At 34.0% G+C, this 21833-nt stretch overlaps 1 protein-coding gene across 1 annotated transcript in view; it reads right to left on the bottom strand.

The window, feature by feature from the left end:
• Positions 1–3079: 3079 nt before the first annotated feature.
• The window catches only part of LOC126890542 (pickpocket protein 28-like), a 96100-nt gene continuing 77346 nt past the window's right edge, over positions 3080–21833 (bottom strand). Inside the window, exons 7-9 of the mRNA XM_050659550.1 lie at positions 11827–11886; positions 10889–11054; positions 3080–3603 (exon numbers count right to left, since the gene is read on the bottom strand). Of these exons, the coding sequence (XP_050515507.1) occupies positions 3357–3603; positions 10889–11054; positions 11827–11886 (473 nt within the window). The 3' untranslated portion in view covers positions 3080–3356. The remainder of the gene's footprint in view (positions 3604–10888; positions 11055–11826; positions 11887–21833) is intronic.

The raw sequence follows: 21833 nt of genomic DNA, 5'->3' as shown, positions 1-21833 counted from the left end.
CTTTCAAATCTGCTCTTCATACTTTTGCTGAAGACTCTAATCAGAAAGCTAAAACAGTTCATGAAGCTAAGTGTTTGTTGAGAGAAATGTCAAAAAAAGAAACTTTCATAATTAATGAGTTTTGGGCAACAATTTTAGAAAGTATCAACGCTATCAGTAAATCATTACAGGAGAAGATATTGAACTTAAAACTGCAATTCAGCTTCTAAATTCACTTTTGGAATTCTTAAAATTCCAAAGAGATCATTTTGCTTACTACGAGCAGAAGGCCTGCGATCTACAATACTCTGAATATTCCGACGCGAGCAAACGCAAGCGAGCAAGAAAACTACATTTTGATGATGATAATTCCAATGAAGTTTTTCTACAGGGTGGACAAAAGTTAAAGGTTGAAACGTATCTATCAATGTTCGATAAGCTAATTACTGAGCTGAGTCGTCGGTTGACAGTGTACGGATCAGTGAACTCAGTATTTGGTCTTTTGTGTGTTTTTCCAAAATTGACTGATACTCAAATAAAGGAGTGTGTTTCAATACTACATGAAAACTATCCTAATGATATTGAATCTGAAGCAGTTCAAATATTTTATAGCCCAGCTTCAAAACTTACAGGGAAAATAATTTATTCCTGTTTCACAGTCATTTTTGATTATTTCGCAACAGGCGAATGGACATTTTCAAAAATGAAAATTCTTAAAAACGGAGAAAGCCTAGGTTTCTTAAGGGGCCTCATAGCTTGGGTTGCCTAGGGGCCTCAAGATTCTTAATCCGGGACTGAAAACAAGGTCTAAAATGGAGCGTATTTCCATAACGACGCAACTACCCTGCAATGGCTCAGCACATAGTTACAGTTCTGTCGCTTTTGTATCATCCTGTACACAATATTTTAGAAGTTAATGACGCAATAAGCAAGAATTGACAAAATTTTTAGCTACGTCATTCTTGTTACGGACCGGCGATATATTATGTACTACTCGTAATATGTATCTACTACATTATTTTATACATTTTATTTGTGACAAAATAAGGAACGTCTGGCGAACCTGGGATCTAATACTATAAGAAGGGATCTAATGAAATCAGATCGATGTTGCTGCAGTATTGAAAATGTTATATCCACAATTGCAATTAAGTAATATAAGAGACGGTTGTTTAGGACAAAGTAAAAACTGTTTTATACCCTTGTAGCCCAGTAAATGACCGTTTTAAATATTATTTTCAGGGACAACTTCGAATTGCATGAAAATTTGGATTAGGGTTCTAATCCCCTACCGTTTTCTTTATTCAAAATTCAGAGTTGGTACAATAATATGACATGATTATAATTTTGAGACGAATCTACTCATGTAAATTTTATTACACTATTTGAGTGACATTACATTTTACATAGGATATGGGAGGTGTCCATTCGTATAATTTAAATTAATTTGAGTATTAAGACTGAAAGTTTTCATTTGTTTGCTTTGTAATCTCCAAATAAAAGTTTATTGTTCCTTCTAAAGGATAATAAATCGATTATATTATTTCTTATAGTTTATTTGAATCAAAAAATTTACAAAAATTTAAAAATAACACAAATATGTATATGTTTTGATTGGCAGGTTGACTGCCATGAGAAGCATGCCGTGAGGCACGGGCAATTTGATCCTACAGCGAGAATCAACAATAATAGTATGGTATAGTTAGACCCAAACCCAGACATCCAAAGTGAAAGTTATCCTCCAACACCAAATTGTTCTATATGGTCCACATAATGTTCAGAAAAAAGTCACACCATTTTGAGCGTCGGGATTGGGGGGGAGAGGGGGGAGAAATCTGCAAATTCGTAGTTTTTTAGGTTTTTCGTCAATATTTCTAAAACTAAGCGGTTTAGCATGAACAACCCTCTACACAAAATTATTCTACATTAAATTTGAAATAAAAAAGGCCCTATGCATAACCCTTCTAAAATGAACGGTTTCAAAGTTACGGAGGTAGTATAGTACAATTGGTCCAAAAAAAGGCCTAACCCAGACATCCAAAGTAAAAGTTTTCCTTCAACACCAAATTATTCTATATGGTCCACATATTGTTCAGTAAAAAGTTACACCATTTTGAACGTCCGGTTTGGGAGGGAGATCGGGGATAAGTCGGTAAATTAGTAGTTTTTTTAAGTTTTTCGTCAATATTTCTAAAACTATGCTTTAGCGTAAGGAGTATTCTATAGAAAAATATTCTACATAAAATTTAAAACAAAAAAGGTTCTATACATAATTGTTATAGAATCGACGGTTCCAGAGTTACGGAGGGTGAAAAGTGGAGGTTTTCGATACTTTTTATATTTACTGATTTCTCCCCCCTCTCCCCCCCAAACCCGACGCTCAAAATGGTGTGACTTTTTTCTGAACATTATGTGGACCATATAGAACAATTTGGTGTTGGAGGATAACTTTCACTTTGGATGTCTGGGTTTTTGGTATAGTTATATCATAAATATTGCCCAAAAAATATAAAAAGTATCGAAAACCTCGACATTTCACCCTCCGTAACTCCGGAACCGTTGATTTTATAACAATTATGTATAGAAAATTTTTTGTTTTAAATTTCATGTAGAACATTTTTGTGTATAACATTGTTTACGCTAAAGCATACTTTTAGAAATATTGACGAAAAACGTAAAAAAACTACTAATTTACCGGCTTCTCTCCCATCTTCCTCCCAAACCGGACGCTCAAAATGGTGTAACTTTTTACTGAACAATATGTGGACCATATAGAACATTTTGGTGTTGGAGGAAAACTTTTACTTTGGATGTTTGGGTTAGGCCTTTTTTTGGACCAGTTATACTATACTACCTCCGTAACTTTGGAACCATTCATTTTAGAAAGATTATTCATAGGGCCTTTTTTATTTCAAATTTAATGTAGAACAATTTTGTATAGAAGATTGTTCATGCTAAACCGCAAAGTTTTAGAAATATTGGCAAAAAACTTAAAAACTACGAATTTACCGATTTCTCCCCCCTATCCCCCCCAAACCCGACGCTTAAAATGGTGTGACTTTTTTCTGGACATTGTGTGGACCATATAGAACAATGTGGTGTTGAAGGATAACTTTCACTTTGGATGCCATCTTTTGGATCAACTATACTATACTATAATTGATTCTCGCTTGTATGTAAATATAAGGATAAAAATATTTGCGACTGGAAGGAACCTTTTTTTTTACTATATTGTGGCAGTCTAATAGTATAATATAATATATTATTAACACTTAATAGCAAATATTGTTTTCCAGAAACATGTTCTTAAAATTTAGCCCTACGGTTAATAATTTCTGAAGTAATATATGGTTTAGAAATTACAGCATTTATAAAAATTAACAAATATTTTCCTTAACGGTATTTCCAGCCCAATATTTCCGTCCAAATATATTAAAATTAGCAATTAGTCGAAGTGTAATATAATAAACTATTTCGATTAAAGATAACATTGAAAATCCAATAAAAAGTCCAAGTAATCCACCTAAGTTTGCGACGAAATCTATTGGCCCGAACAGCTCATTTCTTTCCGATGTGATGAATTGGTTATCTTTGAAGAACACTTGAAACATTGACATGTGCTTTCTAAAAGGTAATATTATTTAGATTAATATACTTTACAATAATACACTGACCGGCCCAAAAACCGGCCAACCCAAAAAATGGGTTATTTTTGATGTCTCGAATTTCCGAAAGTTGTTGTCCGATTTAAGTGATTTTTTTAATATGTTATAACCTTATTCTTTATCAATATCGCTGTAATAATATTGTTGCCAGACAGGTAACCTATCATTGTATACCAGGTATACCAATCCAACTGTGTTTTTTTCTCAAACTTCACCACACCATGTGGAATATTCTAACATTTATAAAATACTGAAATTAAAACCCAACTATAGGCTGAGGTTTTTTAACATTCTGTTTTTTTATTCATTCGCTTATGTTGCATAACAAAAAAGTTAGGTACTTTAACAACTAGCCATGTTCTTCATCAATACAGGGTGTTTCTAAATCAGTGCGACAAACTTTAAGGGGTAATTCTGCATGAAAAATGATGACCGTGTGCTTTATAAACATGTCCGCAAATGCTTCGTTTCCGAGATATGGGATGTTGAATTTTTTCTCACAAACTGATGATTTATTTATTGCTCTAAAAACCGGTTGAGATATATGCAAATAAAATTGGGTAGGTTTTAAGAGGTTGTTATTGCGCATTTTTTGACATGAAATTAAGAATTTTATATTCACCATTGGCGTGCATGCGGGTAATATTACCCGTCATATTACCCTTATGCGCGCCAATGGAGAATATAAAATTCTTAATTGCATGTCAAAAAATGTGCAATAACTGTCTCTTAAAACCTACCAAATTTCATTTGCATATCCCAGCCGGTTTTAGAGCCATAAATAAATCATCAGTTTGTAAGAAAAAATTCAACATCCCGTATCTCGGTAACGAGGCATTTATGGACATATGTTTATTAATTAAACGGTCATTATTTTTCATGCAGAATTACCCCTTAAAGTTTGTCGCACTTATTAGAAACACCCTGTATTGATGAAGAACATGGCTAGTTGTTAAAGTACCTAACTTTTTTATTATCGAACGTAAGCGAATGAATCAAAAAGCAGAATGTTAAGAACACCTAAGGCTATAGTTGGGTTTTAATTTCAGTATTTTATAAAATCTAGAATATTCCACAGGGTGTGGTGAACTTCGAGAAAAAAACATAGTTTGACTGGTACACCTGGTATACAATTATAATTTACCTGTCTAACAACAATATTATTACAGCGATATTGTTAAAGGATAAGGCTATAAACATATTAAAAAAATCACTTAAATCGGACAACAGGTTTAGGAAATTCGAGACACCAAAAATGACCCATTTTGTGGTGTGGCCGTTTTTTGTACTGGTCAGTGCATAATAAATATAGCTTGATATGTAAGTAATATATTTATAGCCAACTCCGAAAATCTTAGTCACTTTTAATTTTTGACAAGTTCAAGATGAGGTGACCATTTTTTTATATATGTACATTAATTAATAAACTTAACAGCAAAAGTTTAGCACTACTATAATATATGCCCATTTTTCCAAAACCACTGTTAGATAAAGATTTACTCAAACTTCTCTTTTGGATTTATACCAGGTGGAAGAAAAGAAATGGTTTTCTTGTGTTAAGTTTGAGACACCCTGTAGTGATGACAAGGTACAAGTGTAATATAAAAAAAATCAGAGTCTTTTTTGTGAACATTTTGTTTTTTTTTATTTTCCCATCAAGAAATGCATCGAGTCAAACTAGTTTGATTTAACTTGACTTGACTTGAAAACCAAACTGTTTTTGTAAACAGGTTTGACTTGATTTCGATATCTTTAGGTTTGACTTGAAATTAAACTTCTTTAAACAGTTTGAAGTTTGAATATCATATTGCGCAAGATGTTTGTTTCTAACAATCCTAATTGCAAGAGTACCGCCTTTTGTTTTAACTTATTTGAACAGGTCTGAACCTGTAGGTACTCTGCTACTCCGCAAATTAGTTATAGTTCATATTTAGAAATATGTGGTTTGCTTGTTACGTTCGTTTTGAAGTGTGTCTTTTGTGCGATAATGTCTGAACCTAAACCTTTTTTGCTCAGAATGCATACCAGAGCAAAGTGAGTCTGATTTTGAATATATTAGGTCTGGATCCCGCGTATGAAAATAGTATATTGTACAACAAGAGAGAAATAGACATATTTCTCACGAGCGCAGAAGTTTGTTAGCACGAGCCGAGGCACGAAGCGAGTGCCGCAAATCAAGCGAGAGAGAAATATGTAATTTTCTCTCGTATTGTACACTGTACTTTTTCTATGGATGCGTTTTTGTCAAGAGTTCAAACTTCAAAATTAAATAATTTAGGTGCTTTTAGGTATATTATATGCTTAAATTAAAATAAAATACATATATACACATAGGTATTTAATATTCTTAATATTTATATACTTTATTTATTTAAAATTATAATTCAAGTTGAACAGTCTTAAAAGGTAATTTTTGATAAGTTTTGACAAGTTTGAATACATTTTGTTTGACAATAATAATTGTGTTTGTATTGTGCATGTTACCATGAAAATGGCGATCATATGTATGTAAACCGGCGGTGAACCCCTGAGAAAAAATATTTCTCACTACAATGGCCGACTTTTCTCACTGCCTGAGAACATGTTCGTTTTGAATGTATGTAAGTAGTGAGAGAAGTTGCACTTGTATAGCATCCATAGAAAAAATAGTTGATTAATAGCAAGCTGAAAATTTGTTAATAGCCTAAGGGTGTCTAGTCGGACAAACTTTGATATATGGGAACACTGGAACAGGGAAAGTTTTAATTGTGAAACAGGTTAAAAATTTGGAACGGTCAGACCACGAAAACGTCACATGTGTGTTGTCCGACAGAACTTCCAATTGATTTGTTACCCTTTCATTAAACTCTCATGCAAAAATTAGACTGCTATTTATCACCTGGCATAATTCCTGTCATTTGACACTTTCTACGTGTTCCACTCATTATAATGCCCATTTGGTGATAAATAGCAGCCTGATTTTTGCATGATAGTTTAATGAAAAGGTAACAAATCAATTGGAAGTTCTGTCGGAGAAAATACATGTGACGTTTTCGTGGTCTGACCGTTCCAAATTTTTAACCTGTTCCACAATTAAAACTTCCCCTGTTCCAGCGTTCCCGTATATCAAAGTTTGTCTGACTAGACATCCTTAAGCTATTAACAAATTTTCAGCTTGCTAATAATCAACTTGTTTTCATACGCGGGATCCAGACCTATATTCCCAGTGCAGAAGTTAAGAAAAAAAATCTGTAGAGGAGGCAGAATTAATTAACAAGAAAATGAAATATATTGATTTATTTGATATGGCAGGCGATTCCAAAAGAATGAAAATTGCAAAGTGCAAATTATGTAAAAATAAAGAACAGCGTTATAAAATGAGCAATAGTGGAACTAGTTATTTAAAACGACGTCTGATGAGAAGTCACAAAAAATTGTACCTATGAAGAAGAATTTCCGTAGGAAGCAACAACTTCTACGACAGGTAGTGTTTGTGATAGTACACCATAAAACGTTGGATCCAAAATTGTAAACATTACCTGGTGAGTTTTTATACAATTAAGTACATTTAGTCATAAATTTTTGTTGAAGTAGATTAAATTACCCTTGTTATACCATCCAACGGATTTTTGGTTGTAATCTAAAGCAACACTCAAATATAAACATAAAAAGTAATTGAATCATAAGTAACGCAATATCGTTGACAGATATCCCGATAAAATTATCACTGATACAGCGAAACTTGCCAGCAAGCCATTTTACGTGTAAATAAATCATTTTCTTGAATTTACAATAATTCCCCTTACGTAAACAAATTCTGAATTTTGACTTGAATCGCTCCCCGTATCAAGTTTGGTATCAAGTTATTTTAATATTGAACTCATTGTATTTTTCTGTTGTTATTTTAATGGGCATCTTAGCACCATAGTGAAGTGTAATAATTATTATTACATTCCTATCTCGAAAAAAACAGTATAATTATCTACTAAATAAATTATTTTTCAAACTCTTTCAAACTAGTTTAACAAACAGTTTGAATTTTCAAACCGGTAATCATTGACCCTAGAATGCAGGGAAAGAGACCGGTCGGAATGCCAAGAAAGCGCTGGGAAGACACAGGAAACAGCGACGCACAAGCCCTTTTTGGAGTCCGTATGTGGCAAAGAGAAGCCAGAGACAAGCAAGGGTGGAGGCAAAAAATAAAGGAAGCCAAGGCTCAATTTGGGCTGTAGTACCCTAGAAGAAGAAGAAGAAGAATCATTCACCAGTTTGACTTGACTGGAATTATTTGTCAGAAGGATTGACTTTGGAGGAGAGGTGGGGGTATAATAGGTTACCCCCACCCCACTTTCAGGGTGTGGAGGGGGTGTCGTGTTCGGTGACATTCGATAGGTTTTTGAAAAATATTAAACAGGTGTTTTTTGGTTTTTCACTTGCAACTGTAATTCTCGAGATATTAGACCTTTTCTATAATTTATCTAGGGTATCAGGCTAAAAAGTTATTTCTGATTATTGCGCCATCTATCCATAATTCGAAAAATGTCTGGAATAAACGTTAGTTATTTTTGCGTAAGCAATCCGAATCTGCAATAAAAAATGTCAGTCCCTATTTAAGATTTTAAAGTTTATCACCCACCCACCCCCAGGGTGTGGAGGGGGGTGTCGTATTTGGTGTCATTTGGTAGATTTTTGAAAAATATTGAAAACGTACTTTTCAGTTTTTGTTTTTTGATCCGATGTATATTTCGCGAGATATTCGACCGTCCTGCTACTTTCGGGACACACTAAGTATATAATTATTACAAGAATTATCTATTTTGTATTATATAAACAAATATTTTGATGTAAAATCGTCCAATAAACACGATGGTTTAATTATTTTTCCGCTAGCTATTGTAGTTTCCAATAAAATTGCGAAAAATCTCTATTTTTCGATTTTTCCGGATTTCTGGCCATTTTCTCGCAAAACTAATTTCAGATTCGGATTCCTGAGGGTTGAAAATATATTTGCAAAAGGTTTTCGTCTTCTCTGCCAATTTTGAGCAGTTGAGAATATTTCAGTGGACTACGATGTTGTAGCTCATACTTGCTTTCGCCGAAAAATATTTGGACCTATTTATACCGATGCTGATATTTTGGGTAAAATACCGCGTAAGCTGCATAATTGTAGGAAACTGGAAATTTGGCTCGAAAGCAGGTGCCTAGTCAATTTGGAAATATTAGCTAGGGAACATCAATATAATATAAGGCTAGTTTCAGTCGGAAATCCAGTGGGTATCATAATTACTTGACGAATTCATTTTTTGGAAACGAAAAGATAGAGAATTTCGCTAATTAGTTTAAAATAAGCTTGCTGCACTTTCTTCTCCAGTACATTGTTTTGTTTGGTAAAAGTTATTGTGAGGTATATTTGTTATAGATAACCCAAGTTTCAGATCCATACCTCAGTATTGGCTGATTCATAGCCGAATATAATATATATTTCTCTTTGTAGTTTTAGATTTTTACTCAATAAGATTGGATATAGCGCTTTTATCATATTTTTACCCTTTTCTACTTTTTTTAGTACACCTTTATTACCTTTCCCGTCTTCAATTACTATAACTCCTATGTCTTAATACTGCCCAACATTTTTTATTATTCCGTTTTCTGTTCCGACATATTCTCCTGTTCCTCCCTGGATTCATATATTATGTATTTTGTATACACCTATTTATATCTAAAGACATTTTGTAAATTCTTCTATGAGTTTGTTTATCATGTCTTGCAAGTATTCGGCAAGAGATACCTCATCATCGGCAGAGGATTGTGCAAAAGTGAATGTATTTTTATTTTAAAGCGCCACATAGGTCAATTTTAAACAGGGCTGGAGAGAGGAAATAGCGCTCTGTTTTAGACCTTTTGTTTGTACGATAAGCTCAGAAGTTTGATTTAACTTTAACATAAATTTGGTTATCTCAATATATTTCTTTGATGGCGTTTATGCACACAATTTATACCTGATTTTTTCTGTATTTTTTCGTATTGTATACACATTCAGTATATTACTAATATATAATAGGCCTGGATCCCGCGTACCAAAAAAAGTTGATTAATAGCAAGCTGAAAATTTGTTAATAGCTAAACGGTGTCTAGTCGGACAAACTTTGATGTACGGGAACACTGGAAAAGGGGAAGTTTTAATTGTGGAACAGTTTAAAAATTTGGAACGTCAGATTACGAAAAAGTCCCATGTATTTTGTCAGACAGAACATTCAATTGATTTGTTACCCTTTTATTAAACTCTCATGCAAAAATCAGATTGCTATACTAACCAACATGATTCCTGTCATTTGACATGTTCTTCGTGTTCCACTCATTAAAATGCCCAGTTGGTGATAAACACCAGTCTGATTTTTGCATGTGAGTTTAATGAAATGGTAACAAATCAATTGGAAGTTCTGTCCGACAAAATACGTGAAACGTTTTCGTAGTCTGACGTTCCATATTTTTAACCTGTTCCACAATTAAATCTTCCTCTGCTCCAGTATTCCCATACATCAAAGTTTGTCCGACTAGACACCGTTAAGCTATTAACAAATTTTCAGCTTGCTATTAATCAATTTTTTTTGGTACGCGGGATCCAGGTCTATAATGTATAGTTTCAATATACAGTCTGTATACTTTTATTTGTATTTTTTGCAAAGGGACGGAGTCGGATGCCTTATGAAGATCTACAGAAGCAGCGTGAAGCTCGATTTCTCTTGCTAATCTCTTTTTTTTTTTCAATTGTTTCATTGTAAATACATTTCTACACAGGATCACCCAGATCAAAATCCGCTTGGATCTTCCATGTCCGTGGCTTCCTCTTCTATTCGGACCGTTAGGACTCTCTCGTAAAGTTTTTCTATGAACGATGTTGGTAATACTAATCCTTCGATTATTACTGAATTCTCTTCTGTTTCTGTTTTTGTTCCCCTTTTTTCCTCTTATTGTTCTAGTTATTTAACCTGTATCGATTTTAAAATAGTGAGGATAAATGAATTTAGCTATTGGATCACAATTCCTTATTTCGGTGTACATAATATCTTGATTTGCTCTGTTCCTAGTACGATATGAAAAAATTACCAATCGTTTTGTAATATGTTATGTATTATCCATAATGTGTTTACTTTATTTGTTTTAAATATTGATTGTATGTTATCATTTTAAAATATTTTACTCATTGCTAACAAGCTATTTATGCATTATAAACAAAACTTATTAGTAAAAATAGATCTAGATACCCTTTTGTGTAATTTGAATCTTCAGCGGCCCAATTCCAATTGAGTTGGGAACTTTGAATTATATAATTCATCTTCGAACAAATAGGTAAACAATCACATTCAGTACTTGTCTGTTTTCCTTCCAATTTAAGCAAATGTCCATCTATACTTGCATTAAGCATATCCACTAAAATAAAAAAATCAATATAAATTATCGAAAATCTAGAAATATTCAAACAACAATTTTTTTTTATTTAGCTTAAATGCCTCGACAACTAAGGTCATTGGCATGGTATAGTTGATCTCGCAATCAGATCATAGTGATGTGGAGTGCGTGTGTTGAGTAAACGTCTTGTTACTTAGTAAAGTCGACTTAATTGTCTTTGCAAATAGACGTTAATTGTATCCGAACGTCTGATTTTAAAACTTAAACATTAGCAAAATTCTATTATAGGTGTTTACCTACACTAAAAATTGGTGTGAGTCAATATTCATACGCATTCATTAGAAAAATAAAACCAGCAACTGCTGACAACTTAGTTAAATTAGTCTAATTGTATTAAAATTCGTATTTAGAATTAGTCCACGATCCCTCGTCAGAAAAAAATGAGTACTAGTGTTTTTCGTAAGCAGCCCAAGATTTCAGGGTCCTACAGTTTTTTTTTGTTTTGGGAAAAATTGGTAGCTGCTAGATTTCCTATGAAAAGTCATAAAACACACCATCTTCACGATAAGATGTTTGGTAAAAACAAAAATATGCTAGTTTAATTTTAGTTTGGATAAAGGGTTAAAAAAAAACACGAAAAAATTTGTCTGATATTTTCTTGGCTTTTTTGAGTTTGACCCCCACGTTAAACATGTCGAATTTATGCCAATGCACTGAAATAGATTAGCAGAAAACAATTACACAACAATTTAACGTTTATATAAATTAATATAAAAATAAACAATAAACTTACTTTCAGCCAAACAAACACAATGATTGTCAAGACCGTTGCAAATTCTAGTGATATTCTCTCCTAAAATGTAAATTGGGACCGTGATAATTTGTAATTTAAATACTTTACTGATATTCCAGGGAAATAAGGTGAAAAATACCATGTTCGGGACACTGACTCAGCCAGGTTGCAAATTGATTTTTTGGGTACTATTATACCTAATAAACTAGAAATTCAAAAATGCCTGTCATAGTTCGGAGGCATAATAATTATAACGTCGGTCTAATGTGAATAATATGCATTAGCCCAAAATACCTGTAGTGAAGCCGATATGTGAAATAGTTGTGCATTTAATGACAGAAGCATATAATTTGGACCACATATACTACACATATAAAGGTTCAAATTTAGATATGGGGCCATCTCAGATTTTGCCTTTTACAAAAATGGCGGGCATTCAAAATGGAGACTGTACATATGTGACTAATAGCACGATAACTTTTGAACGAAACGTCTAATTTCAACTAAATTTGGTATATAGGTTCCTTTTTTTAATGTATAAGATCGGAATCTTGAATCGAAAGAATCGGTTTACCAAAAGTTTTGGTTTTCTTGGTTTTTTATGTAAAAATATGTTGTTTTTTTTCAATTCTTTCACCCTGTATATATTAATTTTTCAAAAAAATAATACCGCCATTGAAACGAGCGTAAAAATATTTTTTAGGAAATGACTTGAACTGTTTTTTTCCGGGAAGCCGTCTGTTGTGAACCGGTTGTACTGCAGCCACTTGGCTTATTGTAAATCTTCCATTTGCTTATGAAACCCATTCCAGAATTCTGGAACCCTGTACCAGCTTGTACAGGTCTAGTGGGTGGGTGCCATATATATTTGGAGTCACTTCGATGTCTCCGAAAAGTGTTTGCCGCCTCCGATTCAATGCCTCACAGTCATGCAAAATATGGTTGACTGTTTCAGGTTCTCTGTTAAAAGTCTGCAGCTCAAGTCTCCATGAAACAGCCTCATTGTATGCAGGTGACCCTTAAATGGCGCATGTCCAGTGAGGAAACCTGTTATGACTCTGAGCTGATTCTTGCTTGTTTTCAGCAGTAACTCAGCCCTACTAGCATATGTCCGTCCGATATACATCTTGCCATGTGTTTGACCGGGTACACTCTCCCAGTGTGAGTTGTGTTGGCTTCGGATCCAGGCTTTTTTTCGTTCGCGGACGGTGCTTTTTGGCACTCCCACGGCCGGCTCTGGACCCAGGTATTTTGTAGCTGATGCTCTCTTGGCAAGTGCATCAGCTCTTTCATTGCCGTATATGCCCCGATGACCTGGAACCCATACCAGTATAACACTATTATGTTGTGCCAGTCTGTCAAGTTCTTGTCGACATTCCCACACCAGCCTAGAGTTCACTTTAGGGTTTATAAGAGCCCCAATGGCTGCTTGGCTATCTGTGCATATGAACCCGCTGCAGTTCGAATGCCCTCAGGTTGTTTTCTCTTGCACATTGCAAGATTGCAAAAATCTCTGCCTGAAATACGGAGGTATGTTCTCCCAGTGGAATATAAATGTTGAAATTTCCACCACTACATAATATTCCTGCGCCCGAACCGTCTACAGTTTTAGACCCGTCCGTATACCAGGTGTAACCCTGCAGTCTGGGTCGAGAGTTTCCTCTGTCCCATTCGTCTCGTGGGCAAATGTTTACTTGAAAAGGTACTTCAGGCTTGTATCTTGATGTCATATGGTCAGAAATCATCATCCATTCGGCATTATTAGTTTCATTCGTAATTCTACTATGTCCTGATTTAACTGGTACGTTGCTCAGGTTTTCTCGCAGTCTATAATATCCCATTCTCGCCTCACCTCTCATTGTTATATGTAAAGGAGGGATATCCAGTATTGCCTCCATAGCTGCCGTAGGTGTGCCCCTCATAGCCCCCGTGATCCCGAGACAAGCAAGTCTTTGCACCTTGCTTAATTCGATGATGGAATTTTTGGTTGCACTTTTGGCCACCATGCCACTGATGCATATGTAATTGTGGGTTTTACCACCATGTTATAAGTCCAATATACCATGTCTGGTCCCAAACCACATATTTTTCCATGAGTACGTCTGGCTACCATTAACGTAGTTACCGCTCTCTTTGTTATTCTTTCTATCTGCTGATTCCAAGTTAGTCTTGAGTCTAATATTTTCCCGAGATACTTTACTTCACTCACCAGATTTAAATGTAGACCATTTAGACTTAGACGACCCAATTCCTCTGAATTCCTCTTTTGTAAATGTCATGATTTTTGACTTTAGAGGACTGATGTTAAGCCCTACATTTGAAGTCCATTCTGTAACTACGGTCAGAGCCTGTTGCATTCGATCTCTGACTGTACCATTAAATTTTCCGTGGGCTAAGATGACTAGGTCATCCTCATAGCCCAGAACATGATGCCTATCATTGTCGAGTCTAGCTATCAGGCCATCCATGACCAGATTTCATAATAGAAGAGATAAGACTCCCCCCTGTGGGCAGCTTCTGGCTACCTGAGCTGACACTGTATCCCCTAGCAACGTAGCATACATCACACGGCTCCTAAGCATGCAGTCTATCCATCTGAAGCTTGTTTCGTCTATTCCTTTTAGAAGGATCGCCCTTGTGATCGCTTCGTAGGGAGTGTTGTCAAATGCTCCCTCAATATCGAGAAATGCACCCAACATCACCTCTTGGTTTTCGAGAACGTACTCCACCCTCTGTACGAGATGGTGCAGTGCCGTTTCTGTGGAGACTCCTGCTCGATACGCATATTGTCCCTGATGTATTGGACTTTCAACCAATACACAATCCCTGATGTGCTTATCGAGCAGTTTTTCTAAGGTCTTCAGTACGAATGACATCAGATTTATTGGCCGCAGGGACTTGGCCCTTTCCTGTCCGATTTTTCCAGGTTTGGGTATAAAAGCCACCCTTATCAGCCTCCATGCTTTTGGTATGTAAGTACCCCAGCCCTAAACTAGCCTGCAGTATCTTACACAATTTTTTGAAAAGAAGGTCGTTTCCCTTCTGGAGAAGTATTGGATAAATCCCGTCCGGACCCGCCGATTTATATGGCTCGAATGAGTTTATTGCCCATTTGATTTTGTCCTGGTTTATAACTTCTTTTGCCACATGCCAGTTTTCCTTAGACTCATAAGTCATGATATCCAGTCCGGTTTGCCATGTGTCTAGTGGTATCAGTTTGGTTTCAGACTCAGGAAAGTGCTCCCTGAAAAGCTCTTTCGGGGTGTCTTCACCATTGTGGAGTCTTGAATTAGCTCATCTAAATAGCTCATACAATATATGTAATAAACTATTCTAAATGGGAAACAAGCCACAAATGAACTAAGAAATGATTTTATTAACGTTTCAACATCCGATTTGGGCGTCGAAACGTTAATAAAATAATTTTTTTTAGCTAAATTGTGGCTTATTTCCCATTTAGACTAGTTTATTATAAAAATTCCTCAAGGAAACAGCTTCAGAACAACATTACAATCTATGATTTTCATGTACAGAATTTAAAAGACCCTGTGTCATCCATTCATTTTTAAATGTTGTTCCCCTCGTTTTAAATGTTGTTTTTAGATAATTTCACACACGACGTGACCGCCGCCCTACTCTAGTTTTCACCGAGTTGTTTACCCTATAAAACTAAATATAATTTCGTAGAATAAAAGGTTTATTTTTTATGGAGCGAAATCAAATTATAGCGTTGTGTTTACTTTACCGTCGAAGAAAGAAAAATAAGAGGAACCGAATTCATTGGGTCCATCCTATTAACATAAAAGATACGATTTATATATTTTTATATTCACACATATTGATGGAACACCCTCTATACTCAACGTTAATTGCAACTATGTAAAATATAGTTTATTATAATACAATTAGCAGTTTTAATTACTGTTGTTATCAGTAACATATATAATTAATTTTGCTGTACTTATAAAATGTGTTTTTTTCTTTATCACCTAATTCGTCAAATTAATTAATTCAAATTAATTCGTGCACTGTTAAGGGCACGGCATACACCATTCCAAGCATTTCTCGTCAAGTTTCTACCTTTATATATTTCTATTTTTTCGTCTCAATGAACAGGTCTCGCTTCAGTTAATGTTATTAATATTTCACTATCAATCTTGATACCATAATATAAAATATATCGCACACTTAGTTCAATTGTGCCACAACTGCAAAAAATTCGAATTTTGGGTTAGGGCTGTAAAATATTGCCTAAATAATGGCCCATCTAATTCAATACATCCTGAACTAAAATATTGTTTTGGATAAGTATAAAGTAAGTTACTTCGGTATTTCACTGTAGGGTTTTTGGAGGTTTTGAAAATGCAATATGGCCATAACTGGGAGATGTGGCGATAATATACACTGCCACAATACAACCGATGTAATTCAATACGTTCAATATGGCCACAACTGCAAAAATCAAGAGAGATGTGGCGATAATATACACTGCTACAATACAACCGATGTAATTCAATACAGCCACAACTGCAAAAATCAATTGCTTTTTTCATTACATTGCCGCCGTATCTCCTAGGTATCGTTTTATAAATGACTTTCTTCACAATGCAATATCGCCATAACTATCAAAATCATAATAACGTTTTATTTTTAATAAATTGTAATAAGATCCAGCGAATAACTGTATAATTTGCTACCTAAATTGTAATTTCGAAGCCAGTCATTCTCAAAATAAATTATTTACAGGGCATAACGCGTTTGCTACAGAACATTTTGCTCATTTCTCGAGAATATTGTGTTTTGCACTTGTGGCACTATTGAACTAGGTGTGCGATATGTACCTACTTTAAACAGCCACAAAGTGTAAATGAAAATAATGTACCAAACAACCAAAGAAAATACCTTCTTGCGCACGAACGACAGGATCATATGAAAGGATGCATAAAGTCCCCTATGCTACTGGGTGCGTAAAGACGGCACGGCTGCAGGGCCGCGTTTAGGTCAATTGACGCCCTAGGCAATTCTCTAGTAGCCGCCCTTCAAGCACGTACCATTTTTGCGAAAAAAAAATTGCAAGCAGATTTTTTTATTTAAATAACAATACATAAAAATTGTCATTCCAGTTAGATCACATCAGATTTCTTTCTTGATTTTTCTTTGGAAAAATCATCTATAATGTCGTCATAATCGATCACCTTTGTTACGTCACTTTCTATGGACAAAATCGACAAATTGTTAAGACGTTCTTGCGTCATACTTGATCGGAAATTATTTTCATGACTATTTTAAATTCTTGACATTTTCGAAAATGACCTTTCAGCGGACACTTTGGTTGGCAACTGGGAGGCACAAATAAATGAGCAAAGCAATATCAAAATTAGGGAATAGCTATTTGTATAACAAGGGAGGAAAGTGCTACTTTTCCTCCCGAGAATGAAGTTTACTGCCCGACGCGTAGCGGAGGACAGTAATCATTCAAGGGAGGAAAAGGCACTTTACTCCCATGTTATACATATGGTTTTTCCACCTTCCTCAAATTAATAACAAGTCATTTTTCATTTTTACTTAATTTATTTATGTTTATATAAATATAATATACAACCATCAAAATTTATTAAAACTAAAACTAACAAGTAAGTACAATATAACTGTCAACTGTCAAATATAAGTCAAATTGTTAATGTAAACATTGTTAAATCAAAATAACAATTTACTGTTTTTTACCATTCTGCAAATGTACAGGGTGTTTTATAAATAAACGTTAAAATGTATAGATATTGTACAGGGCGTCAATAAGTTATATCTCATGAATGAAATACCATGACGTCACTTTTACTTTTCCTCCCTAGGGAGGACAAGTACAACTTTGCTCCCTACAATCAGTTCCGGAAAAGTATACTTTCGGTAGAGGTAGGTGGAAAAATATCTTTCAATCCACTCTTCTTTAAATATTTAGGTATGCCAATTATTGGTGATTTGTGATTTTATTGTGGTATCCAAATGAACCTGTAAGTGAATGCATTCATGTATGAATGATGTAGGTATCTATTAGTGCAGTCAGTGAGGGTATTTGGCTCCGAATTCCATCCTACTGCATCAATTTACTGAATATTTTCAGTAGTAATTGCACAAGAGCTCTAAAATTATTGAATTTTTCCCGAGTGACACTTTGACAGTTTTAATTTCACGACCCGAAGGAGAGTGAAATTATGTCAAAGTGTCACGAGGGCAAAAATTCTATATTAATTTTAGAGATCGAGTGCAATTTGTTGCGATTATTTCATGAATAAAACTGTTTAAAACCAAAGATTTATTGTAATTTATTTATGTAAGTACAATTAAACACACAATTGTTATACATATTTGACGGTTGAAAATCATCACTTTTATAATTTTTAAAACATTAATTGTCATTAATGTTACTGAATGTATTTTTTCGTAGCAACGAAGGGCATCTGACGTAATATGCTTGACGACGGGAAATTATCAAAAATTATCAGATTAATTTTTATTTCTGTAGCTTTCTATTGGTCAGAATCTCCTATGAATGAAATAATCACTGTAAGTAGGGAATAGCTCAAGAAACAAAGTCTACGCTATATCCTATGACGCTTTTAACTTAGGGGTGGTTCCCACCCGTTCTCGGGGTGGAAATTTTTTTTATCAAACTAACACCGGAAGTGGCCAGAGAACTTAATTCTAAGCAATAACTGTTTTATAAATTTTTTTGAAAACTCAATACTTTTTGAGTTATTCTTGGTTAAAAATTTGGCACTTTCATTTTAAAATGACACTGAATACCATAAAAATTGTGCATCTAACGAAAAAAACTATATAAAACATTTTTGTAGTTTATGAAAAATCAGAGAGATTCATTTTTTCATAAATCTTCTAGTTTTAATAAAAAAAGAGATGGTAGGTCAACAAAGATTTTTTTAGTGCATGCTCAAATCGGTGTATTCAACTTAAAATAACAGAGAAATTGTCGATTTTAGGGATATAGGTATAATGCTACGAATACTTTTTGTAGTGCTTGAAAAGACCTGGTCCAAGAGATATGGTACCACCAAGAGATATGGTGCAAAAAAACTTATGACTAATGTATTTTAAGGAAAAATGAGAAGTAAACCCCTCAATCCACCAGAATTTAAATGCATCGTTTTTCTTCTAGAATACCTTCTACTATAGTGTTATTTCTATATTCAAAAAGTTGGACGAGTTTAAAATGAATGGTTTTTGAAAAGAATAATATCAAATTATAGAGCGCATTTTTTAAATTTTCTTAAAAATCTTCCTTTTTTTCCTTGTAATTCGAAAGTGATAAGAGATACGTAAAAAAATACCTTACAAAAATGTCGGTTTTCTTTTAGATAATAACTGTATTTTTCTTTCATTACTGTATATCATTATCACTTTCGAGTTTCATGGAGAAAAAGGCAGATTTAAAAAAAATTTAAAAACGCTCTCTATAATTTGATCTTTTTTTTTCAAAACCCATACATTTTAAACCCGTCCAACTTGTTGAACATAGAAATAACACTATAGTAAAAGGTATTGTTGAAGCAAAACGATGCATTTAAATCTGGTGGATGAGGGGTTAAAATATACATACTTCGCATTTTATCTTAAAATAAATTAGTCATTCTTTTTTGTTGCACCATATCTCGCTTAGTTTGAATGTAATCGAAATTTAACAGTTCTGTCGTTTTAAAGGTCTTTTCCGGCAGTACTTACAAAAGATATTGGTAGCATTATACCCTTAAAATCGACCAATTTTCTGTTATTAAGTTGAACACACCCCTTTGAGCATGCACAAAAAAATTTCTTTTCACCTACCATATCTCCTTTTATGTTATCACTAGAAGACTTATGAAGGAACGAATCTCTTTTATTTTTCATAAGCTACAAAAATATTTTATATAGTTTTTTTCGTTAGATGCATAATTTTTAAGGTATTCGCAAAAAACTGTCCGAAAAGGCGACATTTTTCAATGAAAATGACAAATTTTCAACCATGAATAACCCAAACGGATTCAGTTTAAAAAAATTGCGCCGCCTTTGCGGTGCTGCCGACGGTCCAATAATTACTAAATTTACGACTTTTGTCCTTTTTGAATGAATAGTGTTAAGAAAATGCAATTTGTTTTCTAGAAATGAATGCCCACTTATATTCCATTAATGGATGTACGATGTACTTAAATGTTATTCGATTTTAATTTTTATATAAAAATATTTTTTGTAAAGTTTTTTTGCCGCCCTCTCATAATTTGCCGCCCTAAGCAACTGCCTATATTGCCTAATGGATAAAGCAGCCCTGCACGGCTGCCTTCTGTTGTTGTAAGCGAGGGATGACATAAACACGGCAACTTCGCCGAACGTTTCAACACCGTCTAGTGAGAAAGGCTACATATTATTATGATTACATGCGCCACCATTGGAATGTTGGAATGTGAAACAGCACAAAGGCCACATAGACGATAATTTACGGCGCCGTAAGAGCAGTAAACCTGACGAGGCATTGGTTGTCTTTGTCTAACCAATTGTAGACGATCAAAATGCCCCCCACCGATCAGCCCCGCTACTTATGTTTTCGATAAAGGATATACAATTATGCCCTCATGCAAATTGTTAGCTTTCCAGAGGCCCTAGAACCTCTTAAATTGAGAAAAGAAGAATTTTTAGGTTTTATTTTTTGTGAGCGCAATTTTACTTTAAAAATCTGAAAAAATTGACAAGGATGTATATTTTGAATACAAAACAGTCTGATTTTTTTCAGATTTTTATAATCAAAAATGCCCAGGAAAATTTTTTGAAATTTTCAAAAAAATTTTAGGTTATGATAATATGATTTGCCCAACTTTTAAATAGTATTTTTTTGTGCATTTTTTGTCGTTATTTTGAATGGCAGAGGCAGAATTGTTAATATCTAAGCGGAAAGAACGAAAAAATTGAAAAAACCGTTTTTGACTCTCTTGAGATGCATCTCGGGACAGCCAATTTTAGGATTTAGGATCTTGACTACAACAACTGAAAAAACACTAAAAGTGTGAATTTTGTCATAAAATTTGGTATGTGGGGTTATAATAATATTTGGAACAGCTTTTCCAAATAACTTTTTTCGATATCTCGCAAATCGAATCGCATATTATCGAAAATTCACCCTGTTTGTGGATCCGCAGTAGACCGTGTTTAAAATTTAAATTTCAGTTGACTATTTTAAAAATTGTGAACCATCAACCTGTATGACTGAGCAAAATTTCAAATCTGTATATATTTTGGTAGCCAAAATATAAATAGGGCTGTCTTCATCTTAAATGCGACACACTGTATAATATTATCAATTTGATAATTTACTGCAACTAATATATGTCGTATTTTTTATACCTAGATTCAAAATATACATGCAAAATACTGACTAATTCACTAATTTTATCAAAAAAAGTTCAAATTGAAGTTTTGAACCAATTAAAGCGTATTAATATATACTTTTACGTTGCACGTCATCTGCGTCATAGCCTGTGATGTCGCATGATACCAACACGAAATATTTAGGCGGTAGGCGTGTTCTTTTTTAGAATCACTTTGCCGAGTAGACTGGAATTACTGCCACTAGACATATTTTATTATATACGCGTAGAAATAATATTTGAAGATTTCTATTAATGTTAAACTAAAGAAATACACAATAATATGTTTCGTTTATTTTGTATAAATGGATTATAAAGCGTTTTTATGAAGCACATTTGTTCGGGACACACTGTAACTGTAATCGAACGAAGGTGATATTTTGGCATAAATTGGTATCATTTATTTGACAGTTGCGGTGATGACACTTCATATTTGTTTATATTCTTTACTATAAGTAAAGCAATATCTGTTTTATTATATTTACTGTTTTTATTATTTACTTTACTATAAAAAGATCCTCTACTATAAAAATATAAATTTCACCTAATTTTATCACGACTTGGAATAATCGAGGTTTCTGACAACTTTTTTAGTTGTTA

The sequence above is a fragment of the Diabrotica virgifera genome, chromosome 8 (assembly GCF_917563875.1).
Source record: "Diabrotica virgifera virgifera chromosome 8, PGI_DIABVI_V3a".
Taxonomy (NCBI): Eukaryota; Metazoa; Arthropoda; class Insecta; order Coleoptera; family Chrysomelidae; genus Diabrotica; species Diabrotica virgifera.
The sequence above is the reverse complement of the archived record's forward strand: the minus strand, read 5'-3'. Positions and strand labels throughout refer to the sequence as shown.